Source organism: Protomyctophum parallelum, assembly GCF_964188405.1.
Source record: "Protomyctophum parallelum genome assembly, chromosome: 18".
NCBI lineage: Eukaryota > Metazoa > Chordata > Actinopteri > Myctophiformes > Myctophidae > Protomyctophum > Protomyctophum parallelum.
This window is the reverse complement of record NC_139716.1, coordinates 40,450,625-40,463,020: the sequence shown is the minus strand read 5'-3', so window position 1 is coordinate 40,463,020 and position 12,396 is coordinate 40,450,625. Positions and strand designations below refer to the sequence as shown.

Sequence of the window (12,396 nt, the reverse complement as noted above, 5' to 3'; positions counted from 1 at the left end):
CCTCAAAAGTTAGACATATATTAAGCCGTTTCATTCTGTCTTGCTGGTGGCATGCAATTGGGATATAGTATACACTTATTGAATCAGTCCGCTCTGTGCTTAAACCACTAATAGCAGGATATTCATCTGTCTCCCGCAAGAAGAAGAGCAGAGGTTTCAACATAGTTAATCAGTGGCACGCTTCGTCCAACTCAAACAAACTCACCTTCTGCTAAAACACCAGTGAAACCTTAAATCACAATATTAGACCATTCTATCATCCTCTTTTTTCTTTATGTGCCGTTAAATGTCTGTGTCAAATTAATTACTCTCTGTGCATTGCTACACCGAGAAGTATAATGTTTTTTATAGTTGTCTCGGGGGTTCAACTGCTTGTTTTCATTCAGTCCTCGAGACCAAAGAGGAAGGTCGAAACCTCGTGCCAGGAAATATGAACGAGAATCGGCCAAAGGCATATATAAAAAGCTGTTTAAAAGACCCTTCCATGGCTTTTAATGTTGGGGGGGGGGGGAGGCTTTGATAGGCAGTGGACTTATTTTCACAAATGAACGTGTCAAGTATTAAGGTGCCACATAAATCACTCCCCTTCTCTGTCCCCCATCCTTTCATAGCCTTTCTGAGAGCTTTTGAAGTGCAGTGTGATTTCTCATATGGCCTTGGCCCTCCTCCTCTGTAACATGGTCTGAGTCAACATCCCCCTGCTGTTTTAGTGCATACGAATTTTTTAAGATTATAATGGGACTGTAAAACGGAACTCTGCTATATAATTTGATTGACGACCGGGCTATATATGTACAGAATTAGACAGCAATGCCATAATGTGTATACTTATAGGACGAGTAACATTGTGTTTCACTCTATAGCTATATAAGCAAGAAATTAAGTGTATACAGTGGTGCCAGGATATCCTATATATCTTATATTAAAATGACCTAAAAGTGCTCAAAAGTATTTAAGAACAAACAAAGAAAAACAAAGAAAAACTATACATTCTTGGAAGCAGGTCGGCCTACAAATAGGAATAAGAATCACTTGTACTGGTACAGATACAGTGTACTAAAACGGTACATTAGATATATGCAGTTTTAAAAACTGACTTGTGAATATAGTGATCACTTTACAGGAGACAAAAGAGACAAAATAAGGGCAATTGGTCTGTCGTGACTGTCGTGAATGAGAGGAGTCAGGCGGCAGACCTGCATGAGGCTGTGTACTTGGACTAGGATTCTTCACCATCGTTCATGGAACAAAGAAGAACACAGTTTGGAATGGCTAAGACCTGAAGTGAGCAATGAGGAAACATAGAACAACATTCCCAGAGCTGAAGGTGCTCTGCATGAACGAGTGGGCATTATTGAGTATCCGAATCGACTGAGTACTCTCAGAGTTCTTAAACCGTGCCTGGTTTAATGCATGTCATTCTAGGTGAAAATATTCAAAAGGTTTCAGTGAGCTTTGTGAGCTTGAATATCAGATACTACATGTCACTGTCACAGTGTGCAGGAGATAGGACCCAAATGCAGAGCAGAGTATAGTTTCAAACACTGGTTTATTAAAATAAAGCAGGTTAGCTACAAGACAAGGCAGCAAGCACAAGTAAACTCAGGAAAGCCCTTTGGCCAAACTCTTCAAAAGTAAAAGGCAAAAATCCAAAAGGGCAAAACTAGGCAAAACACTTAAGTCCAGAAAATGCAAAAACCTTAGAACACACGGAAATCCAGGTACAGGCGAATCATAGGAAACATCCAGGAAAGGTTGAGCACCGGACAAAGGATTATGTTCCCACAGTTTGTGTGTGTAATGAGTCCAGTCTTTATAGGAGGTGGGTTGATTGGGGAAATGTTCTCAGGTGTGAAAAGGGGCATGGCACTGCTGGGCTGCGATGGAGTGGGAACAGGTGTGTGACAATGACTGAGGGTAGGAATGGAGAGTGGGGGTGGCTGACAGGGAGATATGGTATGCAGACCATGACAGTACCTCCCTCTCAAGGGACGGCTTCCAGACGTTCCACCATGCTGGCCCGGAACACAGAGCAGGGTGGGCGGAGGGGGTCCGGAGGAGGGAGACTGAAGCAGAGACTGGGGGCTGAGACGATACGTCAGGCGGACGGCCTGGGGGCTGAGACGATGTTGAGATGCCATCTGGTGGACGGCCAGGTGGCCGGGACGAGGCCAAGATGTCATCTGGTGGGCGGCCAGGTGGCCGGGACGAGGCAGAGGACATGCAGTCTGGAGGACGGCCGGGGGGCCGGGACGAGGCGGAGGACCTTGGAGGTGACACTGGGGATGCCTCAGACAGAGGCGGAGCCGTAGACACAGGAGGCAGGGCTGCAGGCTGAGGCGACGCCAGGGATGCTGCAGGCTGAGACGACGCCAGGGATGCTGCAGGCTCGGAAGGCGACGCCGGAGGTGCTGCAGGCAGAGGCGAGGCCGGAGCTGCTGCAGGCAGAGGTGACGCCACGGGAGAAGCTGCAGGCTCTGGAGCCGGAGCTGCAGGCGTCAGGGCTGCAGACAGAGCTGCAGGCTCAGGAGACATGGAGGATGCTGCACATCCAGGAGAAACGGATGCTGCACACCCAGGAGATGAGGATGCTGCAGACGGGATCCCAGCTACACACCCAGGAGATGAGGATGCTGCAGACGGGACCACAGCTGCACACCCAGGAGATGAGGATGCTGCAGATTCTGGAGACTGAACCCCAGAGGACTCTGCACACCCCGGAGACGAGGAGGATGCTGCAGACTCTGGACAGATGGAGCCGGCAGCCAGCAGCTGACGGAAGCAGCCGAACAAAAAGCCCAGGGCCAGAGCTTCCACAACCTCGGTCTGAAACCGATCACCATTGGAGATGACTGACAAGGGCTCTGGCAGGTCACTGGCTGATAGGGCTGTCGAGGGTGCAGAGGGCGCAGGCAGGACATCTAAGGAGATGGCTGGCAAGGGCTCTGGCAGGTCGGCAGTAGATATCACCGGTGAGGGTGCAGAGGGCACAGGCGGGTCACCAATGGAGACATTAGGCTGGACAGGCTGGTGGATGCTGGGCAACACGTTGCTCTGGATGCCGGGCAGCGGGGTGCCGGGCAGGGGAGTGCTGGGCAGGCTGGGCCTAGGAGAACTGGACGGTGGAGAGCTGGGCAGACTGGGCAGCGGAAAGCTGGGCAGGCTGGGCAGCGGAGAGCTGGGCAGCGGAAAGCTGGGCAGGCTGGGCAGCGGAGAGCTGGGCAGGCTGGGCAGCGGAGAGCTGGGCAGGCTGGGCAGCGGAGAGCTGGGCAGGCTGGGCAGCGGAGAGCTGGGCAGACTGGGCAGCGGAGAGCTGGGCAGGCTGGGCAGCGGAGAGCCGGGCAGCGGAGAGCTAGGCAGGCTGGGCGGCGGAGAGCCAGGCAGGCTGGGTGAGGAAGTGGGCCGAAGAGCAGGGGAGGCCGATGGGACTGCCTCCTGAGGAGGCAGCCCGGGAAAAATGGCTCCCCTACTCTCCCATCTGAAAAAGCCCATATACTGAGCAAACTTCCGATCCCGCCTCCAATACTTTGCCAGTTGTTCAAGGAACTGGGGATCCTCATAAAAGACATTCCTTGTCACTCCAAAGTCTCCATATGAAAAGGGCAAATCAGCCATGTTGGAAGGCCTCAGCAGCTCGTTCAAAACAGGGAAAAATACTAAGAAAACTAAAAAAAAAAACTCTGTCTGCTGGGTTCAATATGGTGGGAACATACTGTCACAGTGTGCAGGAGATAGGACCCAAATGCAGAGCAGAGTATAGTTTCAAACACTGGTTTATTAAAATAAAGCAGGTTAGCTACAAGACAAGGCAGCAAGCACAAGTAAACTCAGGAAAGCCCTTTGGCCAAACTCTTCAAAAGTAAAAGGCAAAAATCCAAAAGGGCAAAACTAGGCAAAACACTTAAGTCCAGAAAATGCAAAAACCTTAGAACACACGGAAATCCAGGTACAGGCGAATCATAGGAAACATCCAGGAAAGGTTGAGCACCGGACAAAGGATTATGTTCCCACAGTTTGTGTGTGTAATGAGTCCAGTCTTTATAGGAGGTGGGTTGATTGGGGAAATGTTCTCAGGTGTGAAAAGGGGCATGGCACTGCTGGGCTGCGATGGAGTGGGAACAGGTGTGTGACAATGACTGAGGGTAGGAATGGAGAGTGGGGGTGGCTGACAGGGAGATATGGTATGCAGACCATGACAGTCACCCTCGTACGATGAAGAATACATTTACATGGACCAACCAGCAAGATGAATAAGAGAGCAAAGATATCTGAGGGTCATTGCGTCATGTGTGTTTTAGTGCTGGCTGTTTCAATTTGGATCTTGACTGAAACGAAACAAAACAATGCACCACAGAACAGAGCTGCAAGATCTGCATGAGATGGGGCATACCATGAAAAAATATTTACAAATGCATGCACGCACGCACGCACGCTGCACGCACACACACGTGTGGAGTTCCAGTAAGTTCCAGAACCACAGTTTAGTCTCAAGGGGATACTGGGTTGCTCTTTGCTGAAAGTAGATGCTTCTCTCTCTTTCTTGAAAGACAGTGACAGCACACACACATGCAGTTGTGCACACACACACGCACACGCGCACACACACACACACACACACACACACACACACACACACACACACACACACACACACACACACACACACACACACACACACACACACACACACACACACACAGTGTAACATTAGCTCAGTCCAGACCACACTGTCACTTGGGCAGTTTGCCTTGCCTGCCTGTTGGGATGTTTTGGCCTGTGCTCTTTTTTCCAGACATTGCTCCAGTCTTACACTATCTGTTTCCACCAGCATTTAGACTGCAAACCCAAGAATGTGGACAAGACTCCAGTACATTGTTTTACAAGGTCAGGGGGGTATGTGTATCTATCCAAGATCGCTATACTAACCAAGTCCCCTAATCCACTCTGTGACAAAAAGCAAAACAATACAAAACTCATGAATTGCCCAGCCAATGCACGACGTCACACATAACTGAACACCCCTGCATGCTGCACAGTTCTCTGCCTTCAATTACCGAGCGTGTCAAGGAGAGGTTGTTGGCATTCGCAGAAGCCATCGTTTTGTAGCTGTTGATATTTTCTGTACCCATGCTCCTCCACACTCCCCTCTCTCTCCATGCTTGACATAGCTTGAGTTAGTAGCTTGCTTGTATTTTATGTCCTGTTCCGCCCATTCCCAAACCCTTCTCTGCTGTTTCTCCAACCTTGTGGCCTGTCTGTCAACCCTTGTTCCCATGGCAATTAGTTAGAAACCCTGGGCCAATTATCCGCCGCTCCTGAATGTGTGCCTCACAAACTGCTCCGGGTGAAAAGTCACCACTTGGTCTCTGAATTCATTTGAATAGGCGGAGGAGATTTGTGTGATAGGTTAATGGTAGGGTAGTAAAACTGCTGCAGGGGCGACAATGTTGAGTTCATGTTATAGTTTATAGTAGGATGTGACCCTATTCAATGTTTTATAGCAAAGGTTGTCTAGTATCAAGGGGACAGGGACAACATAAGACCCTAAAAGAATGGTGCAGCTTATTGGACCAAACACAGATGCAACCAGGGGACAAGCATGAATTATATGGGGTCCACAATAATTGCTCTGTGCCATCATGCCAGCTCAGTGGACTTGTGGTTAGAGTGTCTGCCCTGGGACTGGGAGGTCGGGGTTCGATCCCTGGCCGGGTTATACCAAAGATTGGGACCCAGTGCCTCCCTGCTATGCACTCAGCATCGTGGGTTGGATTGGGGGTCCCTGCGACATACTAGCGTCATGTCCAGGGGGTGTACTTGTACACCAAGCTGCATCACGCTGCAGAAACAGGAGATAGGCTCCTGACCTATGAGTCTCATGGCTCGGCAAGGAAATTACTATGGCAGATAACCGACTCCTGCATGTCGGAGTGCTGGCTGGAAGCAGGGACCTGTACTGTGGTACCTGTTACATAGTGTTTCCACCAGGCAGAGAAACTGGGCTATGGTGTCTTTTCTATTCTATGCGTATCCGTATAGTGACGCGTCGCCTCAAGAATGTGCTTCTCTTCCTTTTGCCTGCCCTCTCCCACCCCCTACCCGGCCGCTTACTTCTCTCTCTCGCACGCTCGAGGAGCTGTCGCTTCAGGAATCTGGAAAACACCAGCGGGGAATGAAAGGAATTTCTGCTTTTCATTTTTCCCTTTCACCCTCCTCCCCCCACACACCTCCACATCCCCTCCAAGCCTCCCAACATCCCCCGCCGCCGGCCCTCCCCAATCCCCTCGTGCTCTTTACTTTGGACGCCCCTGCACAGCCGGGACTCTTGAGCTTTCTCTTGTTTCTGAATGCAGCCCAACAATAACAACCGCTCATAAACAATGGCTCTTGTTGATTGGGGGGTTTGAGAGGGAGAGTTACTGTTACTGGCCCAGGCCGTTGGTTTTTCTGGCGCTGGGCCCGCGCGAACAGACCTAAAAAGTGCAAAAGTACAGGGTACACAGAGGACTGCGCAAGATTTAAGGGGCAGCTCTGAAAAACGCACCATCTCTGTAGGAACATAAACACATGCTTTGGTTCCTCCACTTCTTCTCGTCTAGCTCTATCATTCTTCCAAAAAGACTCTGGTGGAGCGAACTCTGAAAGGGAACACTGGTCAATGTCAGGAAACCACATAACTACAGAAGAAGGGGGGAAAGGCAGTTTTGGAATTCTCCGCTTTTACAGCACCCATGGACCCATAAAGAGAGTCTGGATCCCATCGAGTAGGATTTTGACCAAGAAGACCATACTATAGAGCTCTCTCCAGCATCAGGCAACAAACAACAAAAGTGAAAAGAAAACCCAAAATGTGCCCCTTTCTAACAACCAAAACAAATGTTTTATAACTCAAATCATATAACAGTGGCGTTTACACTACAATATACATTGATGTTCCTCAAGTGTTAGAACAGGTTTCATGACCCTATATGAAAAACTAATTCAAGTCTTTCATCAGAATAAGCTGCTAAATATTATGGATCTGTACATATTTTCTATTGTCTCCTACAGACATGATACAAAAGAAATAAAGTATCCCCTGGAATTTTCTAAGAATGCCTTTTCTTTCAAGTACATGTATGTTGTGCCACCATGTGGACAAAAAGGGAAATCCATGGCGCTCCATCTATACTAAGGCTAAACCAGGATAAGAATGGTTTGAGGATGGAAGCAGATGTTCTGCCACCTACTACCTAATAGAACCAGTGACTCACCCCAAGATAGATTTTCCTTGTAGGTCTTAACTTGATGTGTGATCATCACTGAGAGAATTAACTGTATCCAAATCTAGGAGACAGAAACATGTTAACTGGTTAGAAATGCAGCAAGAAATCACAGTAGTCTGCAGTAGTGTATAAACAAACAATTTCCCCACTGCCACAAAGCTGACCATGGATAGGATACCAAAGTTAATGTTCACCAAGTTTGTAGGATAGAAAATGACTAAAAAACAATTGACAATTTATGTATTTATTTACTATATGATGTTGTTATGATTATCCAGAGCAAATGGCATGAATCCAAGTCAATCAACAACTGGGAAAGTGGTCAAGTATAGTGCCAAGACCATTTTAAGTGCTACAAATTTAAATTGGGTAGCAGGTAAGGTAAACATCAAACCTAGCATGGATCTGTCTAGAAAACATGCCATCTAAAATACATACTTACTGTGGACAAGCAAACAGCATCATCATGCCTATCAAAATAAAATGCATGCACAAACACAACCTTAAATCTGCATAGCATATAACTACTAGCAGATCAACAATAGCCAACAAGACAAGTAGGCCTAGTATAGTACTACTGATAGCCTACCAAGGGTATTGAAATAAGGAGTGCCTGGGTCCTTATTGTTATTGGTAGGTTAATATCCACAGTTTATCTGTAGCGGTCCGCAATTAACCTATTGTTCAAGCTTCACACAATCACACTCCAATACAAATGAAACTATTTGAATAAAGGTTGTACACATGAAATTGTGAAATTAACCTGTGTAGGCCTAGCAAGCGCACCACAGATCATATAGGCTGCATGGCTAACGGGGCTTGGGCACTATTATACCCTACCATGCATCTCTCTATATGATTTGATAATGGCGTATTAAAAACGTGGCTTTCCAAGCTGTGTATATCCACGGATATAATAGTTTAGAGAGAAGGGGGGAGGAGGTAAAGTGTCTAGTTAGTCAGAGTTGAGGGGGGCCAAGGGGGGAGGGGGGTCATAGATAGCGCTTTCCGTGGTGCTGAAACCTTTTTTCCTGTTGTATTTCACTATTCCAGGAATTTCCAGAATTGTAACGAGAGAGGGGATCTGTCACGGGGCAGCCCGTGCCCCGTGACCATTGCCCGTGACCATTACCATTGTTCTGGCGACTTGGCAAGTCCTGCACAGAATGAATAGCTTAGTCAGACCTATAGAAGTGTCCACAACCAGTTGTGAGCTTGTAGAGTTGCTATATTTTCGAGCTGTATAATAAATGTCACGTTATAATGTAGGCTAATACAAGTTCACGCGCGCACATTGTCAGCATGTAGGCACAGGGACATGCAGTCAAGTGTGCGCCCTTAATAATGACCTAAACATGAGAGAGATGTGCCATATATGCGCACGCACGATTCCATTCGCACCTCTCTCTCTCTCTCTCTCCTCACATGACCATGACCATGAAATGGAAAGCAACATTTTTGGGTTGTACAAAGGCAATTTAAATAAATGTATAAGCCACTTTAGCATATTTATTATAACATAAATGCAATTAATATAGCCTAGGTGTAAATGGCTCAATTGAATAACAACATTGCTGTAATCAGTTGAGTCCCAGTTGCAATGTATTGATTTATAAACAGTAAATGCAGAATGAGTACATTTAATTCAAACAAAAGTAGCCTACAACTCAATACAAAAACTGTGGACACTATAGATGAAGCATTACACTTGTTTACAATAAGGCCCACCATTTTCAATTCATCAGAACATTTAGAGACTTACAATTATACACTTCTATAGAAAAATCAGGAATGACTGAATGTAATATGTCAGGTATATCAAGTTAGTTTCAGCCTTCTAGTGGAATCTGATATTTCCTCTTGTACTGTGTCTTATGGGTTAAGAATTGCATAATGATGTACCATAATATGACATAAGATTCAGGAATACCCCAAAGATGTATAAGTTTGTAGTATAAGGATATAATGTAACTTTAAGAGGCAGCAGGCATTTCTCTGGCAGAGGATGGGGGTTGACACACATTTACAAAGTGAACACTTATGGTTATAGATGTGACGTGTAAGTGGCTCAATTGAATAACAACATTGCTGTAATTTGCATCAGTTGAGTCCCAGTTTCAATGAATTGATTTATAAACAGCATGCCGGCAAATGGTTTGGGATACATGGACAGTGGTTTATATGAGTTGAGTTGCTTAAATTAACTTTGACTATCAACTTTATCTGACTAGTGACTTTGTCTGTCTAGTATTGTTTCACTGGGAAAACAGAAAACGGGGTCTCAGCAGCATGTGGTGTTTGTTACAATGGCAAAAGTATATATATTATATTAAGTATATAATATTCCAGTTGTGGAGGTCTGGCTCATGGTCTATATAAACCAAAACGTGTTCAGGCACTGTTCAGGGAGCCTATATAATTTCCTGGACTGTCTCTGTCTGTCGTCATATTACTGACATCATAGCTGATTTTCATCATAGTATTCTCATAACTGACATCATCGTCATAGCACTGATGTTATAGATGATGTGGCCATACTCATACCAGTCATAGACACGGCCTCGTTGAAGAAGGCTGATAACAAGATACTGGATGAACTAATACAGTTAAACAAAAATGCAGTAATGACCCATGGCCACCATGACAGCATCTGAACACATCTTTGCAAAAAATAAAAAATAAAAACTTCCACACCATAACCTTCATCGCCTTCTATGCCTCTAAGGTACCTTGTACCAAGTTCTGTGCTTCCAAAAAGGATGGGACAAATGAAATGTCCATCAGATACCAGGTACCCTTTAAATTAAAATATAAATTCTTCATACACGTTTTTCCAACGCTACCATCAACATATCTCATCATCAACATAATGTTTTCTGCTCAGACAAAACAACCCATAAGGTTTATTCTTATGGGTTGTGACATGCCATTTACCACAATTCCACGATCTAGCTCTCCTCTACCAGCATGCGGTTCCATGGTCTACCATGTGTTTGTTGATAATAGCTTGGTTGAGTGAGCTCAGCTGGTTCGTCCATTTGTCTAAAGCAGTGTAGCGAGACCCTCCCCTCTTCAGATTGTCCAGTTCCAGACGCTGGTTAAGCTGGTCAATGCGGCCACAAATTGAATTGTCCAGTATGCACTGCACCAGCAAAGCCTCCACATCGCATACGTCAACATTCAGCTCCTTGGAGATGAAGGGGATGTGTATTCTCGTGTAGGGTTTGATGAGTTTGATAAGTACTTGAGTTCTAATGTTCCACAGGAGTTGATCTATGTGCTCTCTGATGAAAGGGTCATCCATTATTTTACTGTGATTCTTTTTTAAGATTTTCTCAAATTCAGCAATGTCATTATTCTGGTAGGCGCTCACTAAATTTGTCATTGCTAGGATCTCTGGGTCGTTCTTATACGGTTTGGCCTCCTGAGAGTCAAAGGGGTTGATCCCTGACTTCATCAGCATGTTGGCGAGGACCAGGTACTTCAGGCACGTGGTTCTTCTTGGGCTCCCAGACTCGTCGTAGTTTTTAAAAGCCTCAAAGAAGTCTGTGTGAGCCTTCTCAAACTCGCCCTCCCTCAGGTGCATCTTCCCGCCACATTCTCTGATGACTCCCATGATGAGCGGGTGAGGGATGGCTGATTTGATGTGAAGGGACTGCTTGTACAGGGCCTTCAGTTTCTTGTTGTCCTTCTGCGCCGTGTACATCTGGATCTCCAGAGCATATATCTCTAAGAGCTGTGTGCCTTTCTTTAGGTCATCCTTTCCACCGTCTGTCTGACATGACTGGTGGAGTTGTCGGAGTACCTTCTTTAGTTTTCCATACTCCTCGCTCTCCAAATACAGCTTCCCCAGCTTTGTGTCAATTTTAAACCATAATCTGTCATTGTTCGCATCTATCAGAGCCTCAAGCGTAGTTTCGTAGAACTCTTGCAGTAGGTCCATTTGTTTGGAGGTGGAGATGTAGTCTAGAATGGAGTTAATGGACTTCTCAGAGTAGTTCCTTGTGACGGCACTACTGATATATGTCATCAGTTGCTTGTATCTGTTCATCATTTCTGGAAAGTTGTTCAGCTTGAAGTTAATTTTAATCATCTGTTTGAGTGCTTTGAATCCCCAGTCTCCTTTCTCTCCTTCTAGTTCCAAGACCTTTTGAAAACTGCCAAGTGCTGCATTGGGGTCATCTTCCTTAAGCCCCTTGGAGTTGTAGTATTGGTTCTCCTCGTCCACATTGGGTTCAGAAGTGTTGTCATCTTCATATTCCAGATCATAGTCCTCCTCATCATCGCACATGAAATCATCTTCATTGTCAGACATCTTGATGATTCTCCTTGTTTCTCACTAGAGTCACCAGACTATATAATCTACTTATGATTCTCCTATCAGCTGGTCCGCTCGGATACACAAACTGATCCACAGTGCCAATTATATTTACACTGTGACGTATCCATATACGTCACTGGAGCTCATCTAACTATATGAATACACCAAGTCTCTGTGTGTGTACTGTGTACCAGAGAGAGCTTTAAGGAAAGAATGTGGGCTCATTCCCTACTTCCTTGCATGTGTTACCGCTGATACTAATGAAGGCTCTGCCCCATTCAAACAAAGTCATGGTGCTGCTATTGTGCATGTTGGCTCACGGAAACACGTGGGTCTCAAAGACTCCCTTTCCCAATGGGAACCGGTTCAGTTCTTTTTGGTTCTTAGTCCATGAGCTCCAACATTGGTGGGACATTTTTGACCTATATTAAATTGTTTATAGGATCAATACAAGTCAATTAATACATGATAACCCTTCCACAGTAGTAGCTTTTTCATATTTTCTATTATTTTGCATTTTTTCCTACATAATGTTTATTTAAAAATGTAAAGTTTGTAATGGTGATAACAATCTAATATAGGTATGGTTTCGCCCACATAATTCATTAACACATTTTGGAGCTCTGGCTCGTGGACTAAGAACCAAAAAGAACTGAACCGGTTCCCATTAGGAAACAACTGGTGGAAAAGGGGCCAAAGTGTCCTTGAGTGGGTTCCAAATCACCAAATGGCCCAGTATGGGTGCAACTCTGAGAGTGTACAAATGGAACCACATTTGTACACTCTCAGAGTTATGGGGGTCCTTGAAAT

General features: G+C 45.6%; 1 protein-coding gene across 1 annotated transcript; it reads right to left on the bottom strand.

Moving 5' to 3' along the window:
- Positions 1-10,224: 10,224 nt before the first annotated feature.
- LOC310876143 (COP9 signalosome complex subunit 2-like) lies at positions 10,225-11,580 on the bottom strand (the record flags this gene model as incomplete). The annotated part of the gene is made up of 1 exon (XM_083789588.1): positions 10,225-11,580. One exon carries the CDS (start codon positions 11,578-11,580, stop codon positions 10,225-10,227), a length of 1,356 nt encoding a protein of 451 aa, XP_083645714.1.
- Between the last annotated feature and the right edge of the window lie 816 nt (positions 11,581-12,396).